At 36.7% G+C, this 26,896-nt stretch overlaps 1 protein-coding gene across 1 annotated transcript in view; it reads right to left on the bottom strand.

The window, feature by feature from the left end:
- EYS (eyes shut homolog) overlaps positions 1-26,896 on the bottom strand; it is a gene marked incomplete at both ends in the record, with an annotated part of 1,444,019 nt that overhangs the window by 495,821 nt on the left and 921,302 nt on the right. The window contains 1 exon segment of the mRNA XM_080665107.1: positions 17,092-17,204. Coding sequence (XP_080521233.1) covers positions 17,092-17,204 — 113 coding nt within the window.

The raw sequence follows: 26,896 nt of genomic DNA, 5'->3' as shown, positions 1-26,896 counted from the left end.
ACAGTTCTATTTCCAGTTAGGGCACATGCAGGCTTGATCCCCAGTAGGGGGTGTGCAGGAGGCAGCTGATTAATGATTCCCTCTCATCATTAGTGTTTCTATCTCTCTCTCCTTTCCTCTCTGAAATCAATTAAAAATATATTTAAAACATTTCAGTGGCCTGACAGAATCATTCATTTTTGCTCACTTAGCAGTCTAACGGGATTGAGAGGGCAGACTTTCTCCGTGCAACGATTTAGGATTTGAGGTGTCTTCTAACCTGTGACTCCACAGTTCTCTACATCCAACCAGAGGTGAGGGAAAAAAGAACAAGAAAAAGAGAGAATGACATACTTCATTCCTCTTCATGTTCCATTTGTGAGAACTATATTGACAAACTCTTCCTGTAAGGAGCTGGATAGTAAGTGTTTTAAGCTTTTTGGGTCATGCATCTCTGTGACAACTACTCAACTCTGTGGTTATAGGCTGCAAGGGGCCATAGGTAAAATGTAAGTGATTGGGTGAGGCTGTGTGCCAGTAAAAGTTTCTTTATGGGCACTGAAATTTGAATTTCATTTAATTTATGTGTCACCAAATATCATTCTTAAAAAAAATCGTTTCCAACTATTTAACATGTAAGACCTTTGTTCCTGGGCCTTGTAAGGAGTGGTGGCTGAAATTAGCCTGTGGCTATATTTGTTGACCTTTAACCTAGAGGCAAGGTAGCAGGAAAAGGTTGTCACTGTCTTGGCTGCTGCCTTTAGTAAAAGCTCATTACTTTGACAGCTAGCTATGTCTCCCTTAGGCTCCTCCTCTACCCACTCACTATCCATACATGCCCCCTTTCTCCTATACTGGTGGTACACCTAGTCCCTTCCCAAGAGATAGAGCACAAAATCCCTTCTAGTCTCTGCTCAAAGTCAATGGTTTCCAGGTTATGTCCAGTCCTTTCCATCAGGTCTGGATGTGTCCTCTTAAGGTCTGAAGAGCTACAAACTCAAAAACAATCCTGATCCTTCATATAAACGTATGGAGCAGGAACAGGATACTTGCCAAAAAAAAATGCCCATTCAGAAAGGCAGAAATGGGAATACATAGCAATGATGAAGAGCAGCGAGGCTATCAATTGTGACACCTTCTTTCTGCCTTGGTACTAGAGAAGGTTCCTTGATTAGGCTGATTCTCTGGGGTCAGCAAGATCCCTGTTCATGGTGCCTTCCTCTTTGGTTCGGTCTGAAATGGGCTTTATACAGAATGTGCTCTTTGGGGAAGACAGAGCTTTCACACAGTGCTTCAGGTATAAATTTTGGGACCCTAAATTTCACAGTTAGTTTTTCTTTTTTTGCTTGTCTGTTTCTTTGTTTTACCAAGGCTTGTGGTTTTCTTGGCAATATACTTCCATTAACATTTAGGAGGCATCAATCTATTTACATTTAGTCTGGTTCTTGTTAATAACAACATGCAATGTTCTTTCCTGGCAATAATTCCCAAGCTGGTTTTAGTATTATTTTATTAGTTTTTTTTTCTTCTTCTCTTATCTTTATCTCTCAACTTAATGATAGCTACCTTGAGGTCATCTGAAGGACACTTGGAGGAGAGAAAGCATCCTTTGAATTAATCTTTGTTGAACAGCTTAGCTGTTATATTTCACTGACATATCTTAATGATTCTGCATTGTTCTCCATATTATATATTCTTAATGCTTTGTTTGGGAAGGGTTCTAGAAAGAATCAGCTTTCTAAACTTTAGAAGCTTCAATTATATGTTAGATCCTGAAGTCCTTCTCATCTAGTAAATGACAGCAAATGCACTTCCTAAACATCACAGGCTGGAAATCACAGACACTTTACTTCAGTTCTCATTCCACTGAAGAGGACTAGCTCAATAGTCCCACGCAGATGCAAGGAATGGGGAGGGTGGAAAGGACTGAGCAAGTGTGTTCTTTTTCTGTGCAACTATTTCTGAGGGGGAAATTCTATATCTGGAGGGGGTGCCTAAACTGTTTGTTGCAAAGCTAGTAGAGAATTTAAATTTTATTCTGAAAACAATGCAACCATTTGGAAGACTATCATCCATTAATACCAAAAGCAGAAATTGAAGTAAGATGTGTCAGGAGCATCATGCAGTATAGAAGCCTGAGGACAATGAGGTATATGACCATACTTGGTCTCACAACAGTTTTGAACATATGAGACAGCTTTTGCAGATCCATCATTAATCATGAACACTAGCATGAATGCAATCATTCCAAGTTAAACAACATTTCTATTTTTCATAAGACTAAAACATGTTATAAATTATCAGAACCTCAAATAGAAACATTTGAAAAAGATTAATATCAAATTTTACTGGATATGATTATATTTGCATAAGTAAACCCAACTATATGCATTTCATTGCATAACTAAAAATAGTTTTTTATTCCTGAATGTTTCATTTCCCAAGTATTAAAATAGACTTTAAAATGTAAATATTGATATCTTTCAATTGTCAAGGAAAGCATACAATGAACAAAGATTTAAGAGACATGAATAGAACAATGGAAAATTTCCAGAATGCAGAGAAATAAAAATATATTTCAGTTAGAAAAAACTTATGCAAAATGAAAAAGTTAAATTGGAATAGAAATGAACTCAATTTATAGTATGATAAAACTTGTCAATTTCACTTTGCTGTTAAGTGTCTTTGAATCTATTTTTTAAATTTTATTTTAGAGTGTTATTTTGTTCATTTTGTAGTAGACAAACAGATTTTTTTAAAAATGAAGATAGCACATTTGAAGTTCTCATGGAAAGTATTCATTAAAATTTTATTGAATTTATTGGGGCAGCATTGGTTAATAAAATTAGCATTATTCTTCTCAGAAGACTATTCACCACTTGATTGGGAATGTCCTCCAATAAACACATGTGAAAATTGCTAATTACAATAGTTACCAAAATGGAAGCACTTCCTGTATCCAGGCACTGTGCTAAGTAAATTGGTTATACACAATTACATTCAATTCTCATGTCAACCCTATGATACTATTTTTTTTTTTTCTAATTTTTATTAAGGTATTATATGTGTACATATCTTACCATTGCCCCCCACCCCCACCCCACTCCCATACATGCCCTCACCCCCCAATGTTTTGCATCCGTTGGTTACTCTTATATACATGCATATAAGTCCTTCAGTTGATCTCTTATTTCCCCCACCTCTCCCTAACCTTACCACTGTAATTTGACAGTCTGTTTGATGCTTTACTGCCTCTGTAACTATCTTTTTGTTCATCAGTTTATAATGTTTTTCATTATCCCCAAATGAGTGGGATCATGTGGTATTTTTCTTTCATTGACTGGCTTATTTCACTTAGCATAATGTTCTCTAATTCCATCCAAGTGCCTACAAATGGTAGTAATTCCTTCTTTTTTACGGCAGCATAGTATTCCATTGTGTAGATGTACCATAGTTTTCTGATCCAGTCATCTGCTGATGGGCACCTAGGCTGTTTCCAAATCTTAGCTATTGTAAATTGTGCTGCTATGAACATAGGGGTGCATATATCCTTTCTGATTGGTGTTTCTGGTTTCTTAGGATATATTCCTAGGAGTGGGATTACTGGGTCAAATGGGAGTTCCATTTTCAGTTTTTTGAGGAAACTCCATACTGTTCTCCACAGTGGCTGCACCAGTCTGCATTCCCACCAGCAGTGCACGAGGGTTCCTTTTTCTCCGCATCCTCGCCAACACTTGTCGTTTGTTGATTTGTTGATGATAGCCATTCTGACAGGTGTGAGATGGTATCGCATTGTTGTTTTGATTTGCATCTCTCGGATAATTAGTGACTTTGAGCATGTTTTCATGTGTCTTTTGGCCTTCCTTCTGTCTTCTTTCGAAAAGCTTCTATTTAGGTCCGTTGCCCATTTTTTTATTGGATCATTTATCTTCCTTTTATTAAGTTGTATAAGCTGCCTGTAGATGTTGGAAATTAAACCTTTATCAGTGATACCATTTGCAAATATGTTCTCCCATACAGTGGGGTTTCTTGTTGTTTTGTTGATGGTTTCTTTTGCTGTGCAAAAGCTTTTTATTTTGATGTAGTCCCATTTGTTTATTTTCTGTTTGGCTTCCATTGCCCTAGGGGCAGTATCACTGAAAAAGTTCTTTTGGCATATGTCTGAGATTTTGCTGCCTGTGGATTCCTCTAGTATTTTTATGGTTTCCCGTCTTATATTTAAGTCCTGTACCCATTTTGAGTTTATTTTTGTGTATGGTGTAAGTTGGTGATCTAGTTTCATTTTTTTGCATGTATCTGTCCAATTTTCCCAACACCATTTATTAAAGAGACTGTCTTGACTCCATTGTATGCTCATGCCTCCTTTGTCAAATATTAAATGCGCATATTGGTTTGGGTCGATATCTGGATTCTCTATTCTGTTCCATTGATCTATATGTCTGTTCTTGTGCCAGTACCAGGCTGTTTTGATGACAGTGGCTTTGTAATACAGCTTGAAATCTGGTATTGAGATCCCTCCTACTTTATTCTTCTTTCTCAGGATTGCTGTGGCTATTCGGGGTCTTTTTTTATTCCAGATGAATTTTTGGAGAGTTCTTTCTAGGTCTGTGAAATACGCCGTTGGTATTTTAATGGGGAGTGCATTGAATCTATAGATTGCTTTGGGTAGTATGGACATTTTAATGATGTTGATTCTACCAATCCATGAACATGGTATGTTCTTCCATCTGTTTACATCTTCCTCTATCTCTTTTTTCAGTGTCCTGTAGTTTTCCGCATATAGGTCTTTTACCTCCTTGGTTAGGTTTATTCCTAAGTATCTTAATTTTTTTGGTGCGATGGAAAATGGGATTGCTTTTTTAGTCTCTCTTTCTGTAAGTTCATTGTTGGTGTATAGAAATGCCATAGATTTCTTGGCGTTAATTTTGTATCCTGCTACATTGCCGAATTCATTTATTAAGTCTGTTAGTTTTTTGATGGAGTCTTTCGGGTTTTTTATGTACAATATCATGTCATCTGCAAATAAGGACAGCTTTACTTCTTCTTTTCCAATTTGGATGCCTTTTATTTCTTCTTCTTGTCTAATTGCAGTGGCTAATACTTCCAGTACTATGTCAAACAGGAGTGGTGAGAGTGGGCATCCCTGTCTTGTTCCTGTTCTTAGGGGAAATGGTTTTAGTTTTTGCCCATTGAGTATGATGTTAGCTGTGGGTTTATCATATATAGCTTTTATGATGTTGAGGTATGATCCTTCTATTCCCACCTTGTTGAGAGTTTTTATCAAGAAAGGGTGTTGGATTTTGTCAAATGCTTTTTCTGCATCAATTGATATGACTATGTGATTTTTATCTCTCAATTTGTTTATGTGATGTATCACATTTATTGATTTGCGGATATTGAACCATCCTTGCATTCCTGGGATAAACCCTACTTGGTCATGGTGTATGATCTTTCTGATGTACTGCTGGATCCTATTTGCTAGAATTTTGTTGAGGATTTTGGCATCTACATTCATGAGGGATATTGGCCTGTAATTCTCTTTCATTGTGTTGTCTTTATCTGGTTTTGGTATTAGGGTGATGCTGGCTTCATAGAAGGAGCTTGGAAGTGTTCCTTCCTCTTGAATTTTTTGGAATAGTCTGAGGAGGATAGGTTTTAGTTCTTCCTTGAATGTTTGGTAGAACTCTCCTGTGAAGCCGTCTGGCCCCGGGCTTTTGTTTGCCGGAAGCTCTTTGATGACTGCTTCAATTTCTTCCATAGTTACTGGCATGTTGAGCTGTTTAGATTCTTCCTGATTGAGTTTTGGAAGGTTATATTTTTCTAGGAATATGTCCATTTCCTCCAGGTTGTCCAGTTTGTTGGAATAGAGTTGTTCGTAGTATTTTTTAACAATCCTTTGTATTTCGGCGGGATCTGTTGTTATTTCACCTCTTTCATTTCTGATCTTGTTTATTTGGGTCCTCTCCCTTTGCTTCTTGGTGAGCCTGGCTAGAGGTTCATCAATCTTGTTTATCCTTTCAAAGAACCAGCTCTTGGTTTTGTTGATCTTTTGTATTGTTTCTTTGGTCTCTATGTCGTTTATCTGTGCTCTGATCTTTATTATTTCCTTCCTTCTGCTTACACTGGGCTTTTCTTGTTGCTCTTTTTCTAACTCTTTGAGTTGTTGGGTTAGGTAATTTATTACCCCTGTTTCTTGTTTTTTGCAGTAGGCTTGTAGAGCTATGAACTTCCCTCTCAAGACTGCTTTCGCTGTGTCCCATAGATTTTGGATTGTAGTGTTTTCATTGTCATTTGTTGTCATGATGCTTTTTATTTCTTCTTTGATCTCTCTGGTAACCCAGTCATGGTTTAATAGCATGCTGTTTAGTCTCCATGTGTTTGATTTCTTTGGGTTGTTTTTATTGTAGTTGATTTCCAGTTTTATGCCACTGTGGTCTGAGAAGATGCTTGATATGATTTCTATCTTCTTGAATTTGAAGAGACTTTGCCTATGTCCCAACATATGGTCTATCTTTGAAAATGACCCATGTGCGCTTGAGAAGAATGTATATTCTGTGGGTTTGGGGTGAAATGTTCTGAAGATGTCAATTAATTCCATCTGGTCTAGTGAGTCATTTAGGATTGATGTTTCTTTGCTGATGTTTTGTTTAGAGGATTTGTCCAATGGTGATAGTGGGGTATTAAAGTCTCCTACTATGATTGTATTGCTGTCAATGTCTCCCTTGATATCTTCCAGGAGTTTTTTTATGTATTTGGGTGCTCCTGTATTGGGTGCATATATGTTTACCAGAGTTATTTCTTCTTGTTGGATTGCTCCCTTTAGTATTATGAAATGGCCTTCCTTATCTCTTGTTATGTCCTTCAGTTTGAGATCTAATTTGTCAGAAATAAGTATTGCTACCCCAGCTTTTTTTTCAGTTCCATTTGCCTGGAAAACCTTTTTCCATCCCTTCACCCTCAGTCTGTGTGCGTCTTTTTTTCTGAGGTGGGTTTCTTGTAGACAGCAGATATATGGGTCGTGTTTTCTTATCCAATCTGTTACCCTATGTCTTTTGATTGGGGCATTTAATCCATTTACATTTAAAGTTATTATTGATAGGTACTTATTTGTCGCCATTCCTATTCTTTACCCCTGTGTTACTTCTTCGCTTCCTGTTTCTTTCTTTCTTTCTTTCTTTTCTTTTTTTTTTTTTTTTTACAGTAGACCCTTTAGCATTTCTTGCATTGCTGGTTTGGTGGTAATAAATTCCCTTAGTCCTTTTTTGTCTGTGAAGCTCCTGATTTCACCTTCAATTTTGATTGACAGCCTTGCTGGGTACAGTATTCTTGGATTCAGCCCCTTCCTTTGCATGACTTTGTATATTTCATTCCATTCCCTTCTGGCCTGATGAGTTTCTGTTGAGAAATCAGTTGCTAGTCTGATGGGGGTTCCTTTGTATGTAACTTTCTGTCTCTCTCTTGCTGCTTTTAAGATTCTTACTTTGTCGTTGGTGTTTGCCAATTTAATTATAATGTGCCTTGGCGTCGGTCTTTTGGGGTTCATTTTGCTTGGGACTCTGTGAGCTTCTTGGATTTGTGTGGGTTTTTTCTTCCCTATATCTGGGAAATTTTCTGTCATTATTTCTTCAAAGAGGTTTTCTATTCCTTGCTCAGCTTCCTTTCCTTCTGGAACCCCTATTATGCGGATGTTGTTTTGTTTCGTGTTGTCCCAAAGTTCCCTTAGACTCTCCTCCTGCCTTTTAATTTTTTTTTCTAGAAGTTGCTTTTCTTGGGTATTTTTTTCCATCTTGTCTTCTAGCTCACTGATGCGGTCCTCTGCTTCTTCTAGTCTACTCTTGATGCTTTCTATTGAGTTCTTTACAGCAGCGATGTCATTTTTCATTTCTTCTTGGTTCTTCATTTCCTCTTGGTTCTTGCTCATATTGTTGAATTTGTCTTCCATTCTTTTCAGCCACCTTATGACCATTTCTCTGAATTCTTTTTCTGGAAGGTTGCTTGCCTCCATTTCGTTTACTTCCTTTTCTGGTGATGCCTGCTTTTCTTTCATATGCGGGCTGCTTCTTTGTCTCCCCATGGTCTCTCTTCTCTGGGTGTCTGGTTATGTAGTTCTCTCTCTCCTGGGTTGATTTAAAGGCACAAAATACAGCACTACCAGGTACAACTCACAAGGCACTGAACAGGAATGTATTCACGATATTAATAACCTCCAATAAAGGTGACCACCAGAGAAAGGCAAATTAGGTGATAGAAGAGAAAGAAGAAGAGGAAAAAAGAAAGAAAGAAAAAAAAAAAAGAAAAAAGGAGTGTGAAAATGAAATTGGGAAAAGGGAAAGTAAAGAGAAAAAAAAAAAGTAAGAGAGACAAGAAATTGACTAAGAGAGAAAGGGGAACAGACTATATATATTGGGGATAAAACTCCAATAGAACAACCACTAATCCCAGCAAATGCCAGCAACAAGTGCCTGGGGATTAGTACAAACTACAACACCAACTAATATGGAGTGAGGCAAGGGAAAGCTGAAGCACAAAACAAACAAAAAAATAAATAAAAGAAGAATAAGCAAAACAATCTCACAAAAAAAGCATAAAAATTGGATATAATCTACATTCAAGCAAACAACAACAAAAGGACAGAGATAAGGACAAGTTTATGGATAACTCAGACAGCGAAGGGAAAGGTGTATGTGGACTTGGAGCAGGGGATTGGAGATTAGATATGTAAGTAGGGTGAAATTTTAACAAGGGGTAAACAGAAAGAATAGGGAAAATCTAAAGCAGTAAAAGGGTAAGACAAACAGGACACTGAAAAGGGGGAGGTTAGGAAGAGAGTGATGGCCTAAAGGTAGAGTTGAGATAGAGTAAAACGATGCTAAAGGAAAGATAAAAAATAGAATGTAGAACCCTAATCCCAAAATAAAATGAAGAGAAAATAAAATGACACTTAAAAAAAAAAAAAAAAAGATAAAATAGCAGTAGTAATAATACGGATTGAAAATAAAAATGTAATCATTAAAAAGGTAAAATCAAGTGATGAAAAAAGAAAAAAAAGTTTCTTGATTAAAAAATGCAAAAAATGAAAATTTAAAAAAAATAAAAAAATAAAAAAAATAAAAGGTAAAAATAAAATGTGGAGTAGTGAAGGTCATTCACTTCCTCTGTTTTTCTGTTTGGCACACCTGTTTCTCAGTCCAGACAGTATTGCAGTTCCCTGCGATCCACTGCTCTTCGGTGTTGTAAGCCAGTCCTGATTTTAAGCAGGCGGTGTGTCTTAATTTCTCGTATTCCTTTATTTTTGATTACACAAGAGTCAATTTGTGATTCAGCCCCTGGGTGGCAGTGTTTCTGGATTGACTTCCGGGTCTATCTATGGCCTCTCTAGGCAGTGTTAGAGCCTTCTTTCCCTGTGGCACTCGCCACGGGCCTGTGGGAGTGGGCTGCCTCAGAGCTGGCTCTCTGATGGTCACTCCCCGCTCCGATTCCCAGGTTCCAGAAAAACAACCTTCCCCTGCAGTCTCCCAGGGTGTCCCCAACTGGGTGATCCTATGTATTGGGCTTAGTAATCAGATGCAAGGATTTGAAGAGGAAAAAGCCCAAGTGTGCGAATTCCGGGACTGCGGGTAAGCCCAGGCACCCAGGGAGCGCACGGGCTGCGCGTAAGTCTGGACTGCCTGAAATTCTTAGGGTGTCCCTGCACTTCAGATCAAAATGGGTTGCTTTTTAGAGTGCCCTTCTCTTAGCAGCTCTGAGGACCCCTTTCCACAGTCACAGATCACGCCAGCCCCTACAGCCACGGATTTTTCTAGGCACAGACCTCCCTGGTCCTCCAGCTCCCGCAAAACGCGCGTTCCTCTCTCCCGCCGGGACCAGAGACCTCACCTTATCCCAGGCGAGATCTGACCTTTCCGTGGTGGAGTGTAGAGCTTCTCTGAACCCGTGTGCTTGCGCCAGTTGGGGAGCGTTGTTCTGGGGCTCGCAGCTGTTCCTGGGGTGCCGCCGTTGTGGATTCTCAGGCTTCAGATAAGCTCCACTTTCCGGATCAAGATGGCGCAGACTCTGCGTCCAAGCCCGCAGCTCCGGGAGGGGACCCAGCCGCAGTTCGTGCTGCCAGGTCAGGGGAACCCCGTTCAGCAGTCCCCCACCTCCTTCTGGAATTCAGCTGTTTCCCAACCAGCCAACAAACACTCCTTGTGCGACCCTCAGCTGTTCTTTCTTTCTGCTCCGGGACAAGGCTCGGAACACGTCTGTCTATTCCGCCGCCATTATTCCCTCGTTCTATGATACTATTATTATTGTTCTTATTTTACAGCTAAGGAAACAGAAGTACAAAGAAGTTAAATAACTTTGCTAAGGTTATGCAAAGAGTCAGACCTAAAACTGTAAAATGCCAAGAAAAAAAAAGTGAAAGCTCTTTAATATTGGCCTTGGAAATTATTTTTGGATATGGCACCAAAAACTCAGGCAACAAAAGCAAAAATAAACAAGTGTAACTACATTAAACAAACAAACAAACAACAACAACAACAAAACCCAACTATTTCCGCAAAGCAAAGGAAACAACCAGGAAAATGGCAACCTATGGATTGGAAGAAAATATTTGCAAACCACCATATCTGATAAGGGCTAACTACCCTACATACATAAGAAACTCATACAACACAATATCAAAAATGCAAACAAACCAATTAAGAAATGGCAAAGACCTAAACAGAGAATTTTCCAAAGAAGACATACAAATGGCCAACAGGTTTATGAAAAGTTGCTCAACATCACTAATCATTAGGGAAATGCAAATCAAATCCACAAAGAGATATCATCTCACCCCTGTTAGGATGGTTATTACAAAAACAAACAAACAAACAAAAAACAAGTATTGGTGAAGCTATGGAGGTAAAAGAGGCCTGTACACTAGAATGTAAATTTGGAATAGCTATTATGGAAAACAATATGGAGGCTCTGCAGAAAAAAACACACAAAAAAAACACGCTAAAAATAGAACTACCATGTTATCTAGCAAGCCTTCCTCTGGTTATTTGCCCAAAAGAAATGAAATCAGTACCTCAAAGAGATATCTGCAGCCTATGTTCATTGAAGCATTAGTCACAATAGTCAAAATATGGAAACAACATAATATCCATTGACGGATAAATAAATTGTGATATCTATCTATCTATCTACCTACTACCTATAATCAATCAATCTATCTATCCATCTCTATAATAATAAAAGGGTGATATGCTAATTAGACCAGATGTCCTTCTGGGCATCATTCCAGACGTCCGGGACTGGAGGGAAGCAGCCCGGCTCCCGGGTGCCTGCTGGTGGCTGGAGGGAAGCAGCTGGGTCCCCGGTGTTGAAGGGAAGCCAGTGCCGGCAGCAGGGAAAGGAAGGCCTACTCTTGCACGAATTTTTGTGCATCGGGCCTATAGTTTATTTATAATGGACTATTATTCAGTCTTAAAAAAGGAGATCCTGCCATCTATGACAACAGGATGAACCTGGAGGACATTATACTCAGTGAAACAAGCCAGATGCTGAAAGAAAAAATTGCATGATTTCACTTATAATAGAGTCTAAAATAGTCTAATACATAGAAGCAGGGAGTAGGCTGGTGATAACCAGGGCAGGTAGGTGTCGGGAATGGGGTGATGTTGGTTAAAAGAAACAAAGTTGCAGTCATGTAAGATGAATAAGTCTGGAGATCTAATGTACAGCATGATAACTATAGTTAATTTAATAATATATTGAAATACTGGAAATTTGCTGAGAGAGCAAATTTCAGTGCTATCACCATAAAAATAAAAGGTAGCTATGTGAGGAGATACATATGTTAATTAGCTTGACTATAGTAATCATTTCACTATATATATGTATATAAAATAATCATGTTGTACACTTTAAACATACAATTTTTCTACAAATAAGAATATATTTCAAAAGTATAAACAGTAAGATTTTATAATAATTTAAAAATATTATAGAGAAGATGAAAATATTATATAGAAAATATTTCCTAGAAGCTTTGAAGTGAATAAAAGATATATAATAAAAGTCATAAGAATTGACTCATAGAAGTCTTTTGGTCAATAAAGAGAGTATATTAATGAGCCTCAAGCAAGAAATCAACCAACTGTGGGGTTATTCATCTTACTTTGTGTGTGTAAGACTGAGACTAGTATTAATTTTAGTTTTGGCTTCTCGACGGTAGCATCTCAATGCTATAATTAATATAAAATGGTAGGACTATAGTCCCTGTAATAAAATTTTGAATCGCACATTGTCCTCCACTGTGACAGTAACTATCTGTGTGATATGATCAGGTAAATAGGGAATCAAATGCCAAATTAATGGAAAGCAGTATTTCTCATAGTGTGATGAAAAAGACCCCAACAATCTTTCACATGGTCTGTGAGGTTAAAACATTTTTAATAATAACACCAAGATGCTATTTGACTTTTTCACTGTGTTTACATTCACACTGATAGTACAAGAGTAATGATGGATAAAACTATAATGCCTTAGTATGAATAAAAATGGTGACACCAACTTGCATTAATAGGTACAGTATTCTCAACTTACAGTTGAAAAGTGCTTATTTTACTCAAGAATGTACTTGAGGCAGTGGTGAAATTATTATTTTTAAAACTATAACTTATAAGTATATGCCTTCTTAATAATGTGTGAGACAAAGGGTACTATGCATAAAGTAAGCTCCTGCTGCCTGCTGAGATGTGATGATTGTCTCCAGGAGAAGTACCTAGAGGAGTACTTATGTGGTTGTTTAGCATATGAGCCCAGCTAGCTTCTTGAAATAACAACTAACATTCAAACTATGGTTATGCAACTCGAGGTATTAGGTAGACAGTTTCTCAAAACAAAATGAGCCTGTCACGTCAAAGAAAGTAACTAATAGTATTTGTTGTCAATATTAAAATCTGAGCGTTTAAGCAAATATTAGCATTTTGGAAAAAATCTTATCCACTATTGTGAATTTACAATAGTTAAAAACTTTTCTGATGAGATTGAAGGGCATATTCAACAGCTAAGATATTTTGATATTTTATACTGATGTGTTAGATATTTGAGGCAGATGCCTGTGTGGCTCAGGGTTTGAATGGCGACTTAAATTTGTACGCCATAAGCATCCATAGATGTAAGAGGCGGACTTTTTAAAATTAAATTCAAAATATTGTGGCAGTTAACTGCTATGAAACAGGAGGTCACACTGTCTGATTCAGGTCAGGACATGCCTCTGTTGTGTGCTTGATCCCCAGGAAGGGACGTGCAGGAGGCAGCCAATCAATGATTCTCTCTCATCATTGATATTTTTTTCTCTCTCTCCCTCTCCTTTCCTCTCTGAAATCAATAAAAATATATTTTAAAAAAATGTAAATAGGACAATGGTTTTGAATTTAAGAGTGTAAAGGCTCATTGATCAAGGTTTCACATTCCATATTACAACTAACCTTTAACAATCTATTATTACTAAATTTTGGTGTAATATCAAAGAAGAGTATTCCCAATTCTCTGAAAAGCTTTCTAATAATCCCCTATCATGTCCAAATACATGTGTGTGAGGCCAGATTTCTTCAACTACTACAGTGAGCAATTACTGGACAGATTGAATGCAGAAGCACATATGAGAATCCAGGTGTCTTCATTAAAAATATGTGCAAAATATGTAAAACATTACACTCTTCTATCATTTTTATGTTTGTTAAGTATAGTTATTTTCATAAAAGTACACTATTCTGTTATTTATGTTAATATGTAATGAATTTATCTTTTTATTTATAAGAATTAAATGATAAATATACTTAAACTCCTCAGTTTTTTAATATGATAAATACTGATGAAAATGCTATATTCTGCCCTAGTCAGTGTGGCTTAGTGGATAGAGCATCAGCCTGTGGACTGAAAGGTCCCAGGTTTGATTCCAGTCAAAGGGCACATGCCTGGGTTGTGGGCTCAATCCCCAGTGGGGGGCGTGCAGGAGACAGCCGATCAATGATTCTCTCTCATCACTGATGTTTCTCTCTCTCTCTCTCTCTCTCTCTCTCTCTCTCTCTCTCTCTCTCTCTCTTTCTCTCTCTATTTCCTCTCTGAAATCAATAAAAATATATTAAAAAAGAAAATGCTATATTCTGTATATTTTTTAAAAAGCTCTTAGTAGTCAATAATAATTTTTAAAGTGCAAAGGCCATAATATTTCAGAATCACTGTGTAGAGTAAATCTAATGGGAATCTCAAAGTAAAAATGTGTCTGAAGAAATAATCACACAATAGAATTACAAGATACCTTATACAGTAAAGCTTGGAACATCTGCTATTTCAGGGAAATGGCAGTGAATGGCCTACATAGTCCATACCCACAAGGAGCACACACTATACCATGAAGGGAGTCATAAAAGAACCATATAAACAAATAAGTATATTCAAACACTGATATGTCTCATCAAGAATATAAAACAAATTATGGAAATACAGTAATTTTATTTTGGTTGGTCCAGGAATGCCGCCATGAGGAGGTGACAGTAAAGTTTAGGTCTGGCCAGCCTTCTGAAGGAGGGGGATGGGTAGAGAGGAGGTTGCTGCAAAAGGGACTGGAGGAGGCAACTCTCGAGATGGGATCTAATTTTTCAAAAAAAAAAAAAAAAAAAAGGCCAGTGTCATTGAGCTCTTAACAAGGAGAAAGCCCAGTTTTGTCTTCTGCACAACCACATAAGCAAGGGTTATTATTCTGATTTCATAGATGAGAAGACTGAGAAATGGGGAACTTTTAAACCTTGCTCACTGTCATACAGACAGGAATTTGCACAATTTGGCTTTGAAAACTATATTCTAAAAGAATTCTGTATAATATATCTTTTAGGAGAGGAGATCCTAAGTGAAATAAAGTGGTGGTAGGGGTTGGTGAGAGGAACAGAGCAAATATTCAGAGAAATTTAATGGTCGCCACTTGTCCTAACTCTACTTATAAGCAAAATACCTCTTATATGTCTACAGCTCTGTTGGATGTTGTAGGGAGGGATAATATCACTAAAGCTTTAAGTCCTAGCGTGGTTAAAGAACCAATATTACAAAATAAAGGTCAAATGAATGGCATTTTAAATAAAATAGGACTATATAGAAGAGAGACCAAGAAAAGACAACATTTACAATTGGCTTGAAGATAGCTGAGATTACACAATGAATTTTTGTTTTTGTTTTATTCTTATTCCTATAAACAAAAGTTAAATATGTTCTGCTTTTATAAAAATAATAGAAACATATATGTTTATCATATTGTTAAATTAGTAGATGAATATATAAATTACCAAAGAATTGCATCCTTTTCAATGGATTTACTACCTAGTGACTGCTCATAATTAACTTAGTAATAGTTAACAGATCACATAGTGTTTAACGGAGGAGGTATGGAACAAAGAATCTAAGGGATAAATAATTGTTAGAAAATACCTCTAACTGTAAATCATAAAAAAATGGACATTTTTTTAAAAATTAGGAATAAGTAGTAAAATATAAGGACTTATGGGTGTTTGATTTATATTAAAATTGCTGGGACTCATCTAATGTATATAATGTAAGACATTAAGTTTTCATTTGATTAAAAACAAAACACATGGGCAAACAAGCAAAATAAAAGCACTCTGTCTATTACTGTATAATAGTTGCCACAAATATATTGTAAATGCATTAGTCTAGGCAGGGGGTGAGATAGAAGGGGTCAGTGGGAGACAAAGGGGACATATATAATACTTTTAACAATAAAGATTTAAAAAAATAAATTAAAAATAAATGTGAATTATTTTACCTTCTGAAGTATTTCTTTAATTCTTAAATATAAACAATACCCGCTCACACACAAAATGAAGGAGCAAGTTTGATTTTACTCAAATATGTGAAGTTCTCATATAGCCTTCTGTTTTTGTCCTTAGCACTTATCATATTCATATATACATTTAAACATTTCATCAATAGCTCCTCTATCCTTTATAATAAAAGGATAATATGCAAATCGATCGAATGGCCAAACGACCGGTTGCTATGATGTGCACTGACCATCAGGGGGCAGATGCTCAATGCAGGAGCTGGCCCCTGGCGGTTAGTGTGCTCGCACAGGGAGAGCGCTGCTCAGCCACAAGCCGAGCTGAAGGCTGGCGAGCGCAGTGGCGGTGGCGGGAGCCTCTCCCACTCCTGTAGCAGTGCTAAGGATGTTCGACTGTGGGGAGCAGGTCTAAGCCATCAGTCAGACATCCCCCAAGGGCTCCCAGACTGCTAAAGGGTGCAGGCCGGGCTGAGGGATCCCCGCCCCCCCCCCTCCAAGTGCACGAATGTCATGCATTGGGCATCTAGTTACATTATAAATTTCTTAACAACTGGCACTGTGTGACTGTTTATTCACATTGGACCAGAGTACACAGAAAGATTGCAGTACTTCTAAAAATTTTGGTAGAATAAATTAATATGTTTTCAGGCTTTTAGGCTACCCTGTGACCAAATACCATGCCCCACCCTGCCATCCTAACTAACTTGTGAGAACATATTCCAATGCACTATAAAGCTCTAAAAATGATCCTTTTTTCTTAACTGTAAGGGAGTTATTTTTTTTTAATTATACTAATGTTTTAATGCCTAACACTGAGTCAACTGTATTAGCTCTTCCTCCTAACATAGGTAGAGATTTCTATAACCAGAGAAGATTATCTGAAAAGAAAGTGTCATTAAGATGGATATTCAAGCACAAAGACAACTTTTTGAGAGAGATATAGTAGCAGAAAAAAAACACTTTAGCACTCTGAGCAATATACCGCCTGCACGACTATCAGCGTGCCTGTACTTAAATACTGTGAGAGATGATGTTTTCTAATCTGACTCACTGATCTTTTTTGGTAGATATGATGTTTCTTATCCAGCACAAAGAAGAAACCCATTATAAATAAATGTTCCAACTTAATTGGGATAGAGCTTACAAATTCTATAGTCTGCAAGAAAGTAAATTAGAATAGGGAAGTGTAAAGAAAAACCTATTGATTAGATACTTTCAAATGGAAATCTTATCTTTTGATGTGGTTATTTGAACAATTATTTAAAAATTCATTAGTGGAATTCTACCTGCAGTTATCAATGTGAATTTTTTTCACTGCCTTGGATGGGATGAAAGATCCCCAATTATTGATTTCTACAATTTCTATGCAGCCAGTAAAATTCTCAAATGAGCCAGAAACCTAGGAAAGAGAGAGAGGGGGACTTATATTATTTTCTTCATGTTGCAAACTGGTCAGAGTGTACAATCGTATTTTAGGACTGATTTCATTTATTCAACATATTGATAGAAAGTAATTGAACTCATTTCATAAATTATCCGAAAAATTAGTAGGAAAAAAGACCACCTTATTCAAAAGTTATGTGGAGTCTATAATCTTATTATACGAAATTCACTGTAATTTGTATATGAATAAGGAAAATGCATTCATTAATACAGTTGATTATCATTGAAAAATAGGAGAAAAGCTGATACACTTTTCCATCTTTTGCCTTTGTTCCTTGCACTTTTCCTTTCAGACATTAGTACCTTGTTCCATCCGCAACTATAGACACATCAAGAAAAATTGCTCCTTCTGGGTCAAAGAAAACAGAAAAAGCTACAAATACTCATGACATCCTATAGCCCTGATGCAGCCTATCTTTTGTATTCAGTTGCATGGCCTGTCCTTTTTAATAATAATCTGGGCAAAACATGTATCCAGAAAGATCATCAAAGGGCCAAGAGCAAAAAAAAGAGCATAAGGAATTGGAAAGCATTTGTTTTAAGGAACAAATATAACCTCTTAAAGATAAACATAAATATGACTTTTTGTTCTATTCACCATGAACATATTATACTACACCAGTAATTTTATGTCTCTATAAATTTAAATTTATGTGAAAAAGAGACATTAGAAAAACTAGAAAGAGGCACATCTCAGAATTCAATAGTTAGAAGTGAGCATTTCTTTCAAGTTGTTTTTTTTTTTTGTTATGCTCTCAATATTATTAAAAAATTCATGCTAAGATAGACTGACTTATGAGCAGAACAATCATTGGGCTTATATACTGAAAAATATATTGATTTCTGAATTAAAAATATTTACCATTTGCATTCTCAAGACTTGGTTTCTTATTGAATGTAATATTGTAAATAAATAAATGATAGAATAAGACCTTAACCTTGTTTAGAAATTTTAGGGTGAATATATTTTATTCTATCTTTTCACTTACAAGTCTTAGTTTAAAAACTTTTAAACCTTTTCTCCTTTTTCCCTATGTAGGCAAAAAATGTACTGTAAACACTTTCAGCAAGTAACACTCTGTCACCTGTCAAATATGACTGAACTAGAAAATAAAACAATATTTCACATAGTAAGTTTACCAAGAAGTCATTCAATTCCAAGGAAAAATAAAAACATTTGGCTCTTAGATGCTGCAGAGGAAAAGTATCGATTTGTAATTGTTAGCTTAAAGTTTTTATGAGCTTCATTAATCATACAGTTTATCACATTTATTTTATCACAGAAGGGGGTTAAGGTTTAGATAAAAAGTTTAAACGATTAATCAAAGAAAAACACAACAACAACAACCTTAGACACAGACAACAGTATGGTGATTATCAGAGGGAAAAGAGGGTGGGGGGAAGTAGAGGAGGGCATTAGGGGGATAAATAGTGATGGAGGGAGACTTGACTTAGGATGGTGAAGACATAATACAATATGCAAATGATCTACTATAGAATTGTACACCTGAAACCTATACAATTTTATTAACCAATGTCACCCCAATAAATTTGATAAAAAAACATACACCTAAATTTTAAATTTTAAAATAAAGTTTACATCTACCTCTCCTGAAACCTCACAAACATGTTAATTAGTATAGCTTAAAATTTTTAAATTAAACAAAAAATAAAAATGGTTTTAGAAAAATACTTTTGATTGCAATGATTGTGAATGTTAGAACTTGTATGTGAATATTTAATCAAATCAGCAATTTGTAATATGAGAAAGCAAAAAACACCCAATCAGGAGAGCAAAAAAAGGAAAAGAATCCAAAAATATGAAGATATTGTAAGGAGTCTCTGGGACAACTTCAAGTGTACCAACATTTGCATCATGGGGGTGCCAGAAGAAGGAGAGAGCAAGTTATTAAAAACCTATTTGAAGAAATAATGGCAGAAAACTTTCCCTACTTGGTGAAAAAAATAGACTTATAAGTCTAGGAAGCACAGAGTCCCAAATAAGATGAACCCAAAGAGGCCTACAACAAGACACATCATAGTTAAAATGCCAAAGGTTAAAGGCAAAGATAGAATCTTAAAAGCAGCAAGAAAAAAAAGATAATAAATTACCTAATCCTACAACTTAATGAGTTAGAAAGAGAGTAACAAGAAAATCCCAGAGTGAGCAGAAGGAAAAAATAATAAAGATCAGAGGGGAAATAAATGACATAGAGACCAAAAAAAATTTACAAATGATCAATGAAACCAAGAGCTGGTTCTTTGAAAGGATAAATAAGACTGATGAACCTCTAGCCAGGCTCACCAAGAAGCAAAGAAAGAGGACCCATATAAACAAAAATCAGATATGAAAGATGTAAAATAACAACAGAACTCACAGAAATACAAAGAATCGTCAAAAAATACTATGAGCAACTCCATTCCAACAAACTGGTCAACCTAGAAGAAATGGACATATTCCTAGAAAAATATGACCTTCCAAAACTCAATCAGGAACAATAAAAAAATCTGAGTAGGCTGATAACTATGGAGGAAATTGAAATAGTAATCAAAAAACTTCCAACACACAAAAGCCCTGGACCAGACAGCTTCACAGAGGTGTTTTACCAAATATTCAAAGAAGAACTAAAACCTATCCTCCTCAGACTATTCCAAAAAAATTCAAGAGGAAGGAACACCTCCAAGCTCTTTCTACAAAGCCAGTATAACCCTAATCCTAAACCAGATAAATACAATTCAAAGAAAGAGAATTACAGGCCAATATCCCTCATGAACATAGATGCCAAAATTCTCAACAAAATTCTAGCAAATCGAATCCATTATTACATTAGAAAGATCATACATCATGACCAAGTGGGATTTATTCTGGGCATCCAAAGATGGTACAATATCCACAAATCAATAAATGTGATACACCACATAAACAAATTGAGAGAGAAAAACCATATAATCATATCAACTGATGCAGAAAAAGCATTTGACAAAAGCCAACACCCTTTCTTGATAAAAACTCTCAGCAAGGTGGGGATAGAAGAATCATACCACAAGATAATAAAAGCCATATATGACAAACCAACAGCCAACATCATACTCAATGGGCAAAAACTAAAACCATTTCCCCTAAGAACAGGAACAAGACAGGTATGTCACTCTTACCACTCCTATTTGACATAGTACTGGAAGTACTAGCCATAGTGATCAGACAAAAAGAAGAAATAAAAGCTATCCAAATTGGAAAAGAAGAAGTAAAATTGTCATTATTCGCAGATGACATGATATTGTACATAGAAAATCCTAAATACTCCATCAAAACACTACTAGAATTAATAAATGAATTTGGCAATGTAGCAGGATACAAAATTCACACCCAGAAATGTATGGCTTTTTTATATATACCAATAATGGACTCACAGAAAGAGAAACTAAAAAAAAATACCATTTACCATTGTAACAAAAAAATTAAGATACCTAGCAATAAATTTAAGCAAGGAGGTAAAGCACCTGTATTCAAAAAATTATAGGATACTGAAAAAAGATATAGAGGAAGACATAAACAAATGGAAGAATATTCCATGTTCATGGATTGGTATAATCAACATCATTAAAATGTCCATACTACCCAAAGCAATCTATAAATTCAATACAATTCCCATTAGAATACCAATGGCATACTTCAAAGACCTAGAACAAACTCTCCAAAAATTCATCTGGAATAAAAAAGACCAAGAATAGCTGCAGTAATCTTGAGAAAGAAGAAGAAAGTTGGAGGGATCACAATACCAGATATCAAGCTATACTACAAAGCCACTGTTCCCAAAACTGCCTGGTTCTGGCACAAGAACAGACATATAGAGCAGTGGAACAGAACAGAGAACCCAGAAATAGACCCAAGCCATTATGCTCTATTAATATTCAACAAAAGAGGCAAGAGCATACAATGGAGTGAAGACAGTCTCTTTAATAAATGGTGTTGGGAAAATTGGACAGATACATGCAAAAAAAAATGAAACTAGACTGCCAACTTACACCATACACAAAAATAAACTCAAAATGAATAAAGGACTTAAAAGTAAGACAGAAAACCATAAAAATCTTAGAAAAAGCCATAGACAGCAAAATAGCAGACATTTGTCGTAGCAATATCTTTACAGATACAGCTCCTAAGGCAATGGAAACTAAGGAGAAAGTAAACAAATGGGTCTACATAAAAATAGCTTCTTCACAGCAAAAGAAACCATCAACAGAACAATAAGAAAGCCCACTGCATGGGAGAACATATTTGCCAATGTTATCTCTGATAAGGGTTTAATCTCAAAATTTATAAGGAACTCATACAACTTAACAAAAGGAAGATAAACAATCCAATTAAAAAATGGGCAAAGGACCTAAATAGGCACTTTTCGAAAGAGGACACACAGACGGTCAAGAGACACATGAAAACATGCTCAAAATCACTAATCATCCTAGAGATGCAAATCAAAATGACAATGAGGTACCATCTCACACCTGTCAGAATGGCTATCATCAACAAATCAACAAACAACAAGTGCTGGTGAGAATGAGGAGAAAAAGGAACCTTTTTGCATTTCTGGTGGGAATGCAGACTGGTGCAGCCACTGTGGAAAACAGTATGGAGTTTCCTAAAAAAATAAAAATAAATGAAACTTCCACTGGACCCAACAATCCCACTTCTAGGAATATATCCCAAGGAAACAGAAACACCAATCAGAAAGGATATATGCACCCTTATGTTCATAGCAGCACAATTCACCATAGCTAAGATTTGCAAACAGCCTAAGTGCCCATCAGCAGATGAGTGGATTAGAAAACTGTGGTACATCTACACAATGGAATACTATGCTGCTATAAAAAAGAAGGAATTCTTACCATTTGCAATAGCATGGCTGGAGCTGGAGAGCATTATGCTAAGTGAAATAAAGCCAGTCAGTGAAAGATAAATACCACATGATCTCACTCATTTGTAGAATATAAAGAACATCATAAACTGATGAACAAAAATAGAGACAGAGACAAAGAAGCATTGAATAGACTGTCAAACTTCAGTGGGAAGGCAGGGTCAGTTGGGGTGGTGGTAAGAGATCAACCAAAGGACTTGTATGCATGCATAAGCATAAGCAATGGACATAGACACTAGGGAGGTGAGGGCATGTGCCGAGGTTAGGGGGTAGGGGAGGCTGGGGGAGGTAAATGGGGAAAAAAGGAGACATATGTACAGCTATTTGTAATACTTTAAACACATATATGAAAAAAATAAAAATAAAAAATATATTTTTATTGATTTCAGTGAGGAAGGGAGAGATAGAAACATCAATGATGAGAGAGAATCATCGATTGGCTGCCTTCTGTACGCTCTCCACTGGGGATCTAACCTGCAAACTGGGCATGTGCCCTGACTTGGAATCAAACTGTGACCTCCTGGTTCATATGTTGATGCTCAACCACTGAGCAACACTGGCTGGGAAGTTTCTTACCATTGAATACTTTTAACTCAAATACTTTTTATTAGAAATTTGAATATTATTATGGATCATTATATGTTTCAACATGATTATTCATGATCATTATGTTTCAACATGAAGGAAGAGTACAGTGACATATTCTGTGTTTTGTTTGCTTTTGATCATTTAACCAGTAAAAATATATTAAAATTAGAAAAACCATTCTATTATACACTGCTATAGATTGAATGTTCCCCCTCCCCCAGAATTCATACTTGGAAATCTAATCCCCAAAATGGGGATACTTAGCAGTGGGGCCTTTAGGAAATGATTAGGTTATAAAGGTGCAGGCGTCACAAATGGTTTTATTTTTTATTTTTTCCACTCCTCCTCAATTTGTATTAATTTATTTAGGAGAAATTACTGAGATGTACTATGTACTGAGCACTGTTCTAGGACATGTGGGGGTCACAAATGGTTTTAGTGACCTTATAAAAGAGGTTATAAAAAGACCCCTCAACCCTTCTACCATGTGAGGACACGGCAAAAAAATGACTATTTATGAATCAGGAAGTGGGCTCTCACCAGACAGAATGTGCTGGAGCCTCGATCTTGGACTTCAGCCTCCAGAACTGTGAGAAATAAATGCTTGTTGTTTAAGCCACCAGTCTTTGGTATTCTGTTATAGCAGTCTGAGTAGATTAAGAGAAGCATCTTATTATATTGCAGTATACATTTATTATATTACTAGTTGTGAGGTGTACGAAATTCATGTACATTAAAAGGGAATTAATTAGAGGAAATATTTTAATATTGCTATTTGCCCTTTCTCTATAATAGAAGTGTCCGGCCGGCCCCACCCACATTGGGCGACACCCCGCCGGGCGGGGGGCGCAGCCTCAGGTCCCCTGGCCCTGGCCCACACCTCGCAGCCTCATCCAGACTTGCTGCACCACCAGACCCCAGACCCACAGCGCTGCGGGACCCGGGACCCATCAATGCACCGCCTGGTGACTGGTCATTTGCCCGTTATGAATGAAAATAAAGTCATGCAATTAAGCATGCACATTCATTTTCAATGCCTGATTTGTCTACATTCTCTAAAATGCAAAATAAATAAGATCTTCAGCCGAATAGCATCATAATGCCAAGTTCTTTATATAATGACACATACCATTCTCTCCACTCAGTATGCTCCATTTGAATGGATTAAATGTATGTGACTCCTATGAAAGGCACTGCTGCTTGCTTTTAATAGAGGAAGCATTAGCTCATTACCTAACACCATAAAATGGTTTAAATGGCATATACTGACTTGAAGAACAGAAGGAAAAATAACAAAAAAAAAACACCCAACCAAAAAACAATGTTCAGTGCTGTGGATGGCAGAATCCTCTCCCTTTCCCTTTGTTTTTCTCTGCTTTTCCCAGGAACCTATTTGCACTCTGCCTCAAAAGCAACACAGAAGACAAAATCAGATGCTGTAATCTGCATTTTATAGTGCCACTTGAGTACAAAGAGGTGTTTTTCAATCTTTACCTTTTTTTTTTTTTTTTTTTTTTTTTTTTACCAATGCAGTTCAAACTTGGTCCCAACGTTCCAGGAGCCAGGCCAACATGGCTGTGCGGACACACCTTTGCTAGGTGCTGTCAGGCTTCAGGGCTGGGGCAGGGACCACGCCAGGTGTTGTTGGAAACAAATCAGCTCTCCTCTCTACAAAGCAGGAGTCTTTTCATTATAAAATGCAAACCAGCATCCGTTTTCCATTACCCCCATCCCCAATCCTCCTCGCCCAGGGGCGTAGGAAGGGGCTAGGAGGATATTTACTCTCGGATCTTTGATTTCTCTTATTTAACTGAGCCCAGTGACAGCTGCTTCTCTGAGCGCAATGCCAGCCGGTTCAGGGCTAGCCGCACCTAGAAGGAAAGCAGCAGAGCTGACCAGTGGCTTTAACCAAGCCCAAGTGCGCAGGTCACAGCAACCTCAGCAGGCGGGCTGCTCCCAAAGATTCTAGGCCCCTCCCAGCTCCGCACCCCAGCTCCCTGCTCTCCCCTTTTCACCCACAGGCACCACCAGCATGGTGTGCAAGCCTTTGTGTGCAGATGCCAGGATTGCAGGATCAAGACTCTCTGCCTCCTCCTGGCACTTTGAGCCATAAGTGTCAGCAGGGACCTTTCCACTGGGTCTTGGTCTTTGGTCACTGGTGAGGTTTTCTGGACTCTCTAGGCCAGAGACAGCCAGGACCTTTGCCTCTGACCAACACCGTGCCTGCAGCCTACCTGGGGTACCCCCAGCCACGGGAAAGCATGGGGGTGTAGCTAGCCTGGGTGAGGGGCTGTGGGGGTGTGGTAGGGTTGGCTAGCCACCCCACTGTCAATTGGGGTGGGAGAGGCTGATCAGGGGTGGGGAAGGGGGAGGGGCTGGGCAGGGCAGCCATCTTGTGATGGTGTTATGGCGTGAGGGTCAATTTGTATATTACCTCTTTATTATATAGGATAATATATGTGAATGTGTGATATTACTTTCAACTAGATAGATAGAAGAAATGGGGAAGGAATGTCATTTCTCTGCAATGTGTGTTCTTTTATTAATGATGTATTTATACCTGAGACGAGTGCAAGAATTTTGATTAAACTCTTATATGAACTTCCTCTATAGTTAAGCTGTATTGTTTTGATAAAAATTTAGATGATTAGAGCCTATCTGATTGACTAACCTATGTGGTTGGATTTTTTCTAAAGGTAAAGTGTCAATCACTTATAAGCTTGTCAATCAGTTAAAAAATAAACAGAGCAAGTCTAACTTATTCTGTAAAACTCAGAAATTTTGAGTCTTGCAATAGATTTTCTTAGGGCCCCAAATTTGGCATTATTTCAAGAGTTAAAATTTAATTAGGTATCAATTATATCAATTCCCACATAACTTTACAATGAAAATAATATTTATTGAAAGTAATACTTTATGAAATTAAATCATAATCTAAACAATTAGGAAAATGCCAACTGATATAGAATTTTGGTCTATGATATTGTTTAGTATCAGATAAGAGTTAATGATTCTGTAAAATAAATAATTAAAATCTTACATTAGAAATAAAGCAAATGTTTTCTTTAAATTTGAGATTCTCCTGATTTTAAGTAAAAATAAAAAATATTATTTAAAAGTCTTTAAATTTTTCAATTTTAAAATTCAAAAGTTAAGAAACTCTTTAAAAAATTTCTGAGTTTGCAACTTTCTGATACCCTATTTGATAGTTGAAGACTTTCTGAAATAACAAAGCACTTATATATTGTTAAAGTATAATACAGTAAATGGTAGATCCTGTATTTGCCTTGAACTAAAAAGATAAAATATGGAGTTTTCTACTACTTACAATAGTTACTCGAAGAAGTCAGCAATAAAAATGAAGTTTAAGTCAAATGTTGCAACTTCTCAGTTTTTTGCTGGTCACAGTTCACTGAATACAAAATGCATTTGGAAATAAGGGAGATTCTACTATGTTGATACCAGTAACCAACTCATCTTCTAGCATCTCCCTGACTTTAGATTCAGAATCAAGCTTTAGAAAAGAAGACATTTTGGCAATTTTGCAGAATTGTCTCTATATAGAGTCCAGTAATGATAACATTTTTTTTGTCCTACAAAATATTCTTTAGGTTATTCTATTACTTCAGATTCCCATTTCTAATGTTGGAATATAAGTTGAACACATTTTAGAAAATAAATATTTCATAAAATATTTTGGAATCTGAAAAAAACAAAAACACATGTGAAAGCTGTAATAATAATAGTAGCATTATGGTGACCTTGTACTTAGTAGAACATTATTGCACCAAATTCCAAACGTTAAGATTCATAAAATAATTCACAAATATTTCCATGTATTCCAGCATTTACAGAAATTTCTTGTTGCCCACTGTTCTGCTGTTGCACATACTTTTGATAGCTTTTCCCCAGACATTTGAAGCATAAGAAAAAGGTCAGGTAATTTGCTCACTTGTAGGTTGATCTCACCCCCATTTTGCTCTGGCATATCTCATACTCGGCTGTACTATTTTCCTCTCAAATCTCTCCTTGTAATTTTCTGTAGAGACAGTGGAAATGTAGGAAAGAAGAAGGAGGTTTCAACTGAAAGCACTCATTTATTCTGGGAAAAAAGCTTACATTCTAAAAAACTATGTTTATCTGT

This window comes from Plecotus auritus (assembly GCF_963455305.1).
Source record: "Plecotus auritus genome assembly, chromosome: 4".
Lineage (NCBI taxonomy): Eukaryota > Metazoa > Chordata > Mammalia > Chiroptera > Vespertilionidae > Plecotus > Plecotus auritus.
This window is presented reverse-complemented; position numbering and strand designations above follow the sequence as displayed.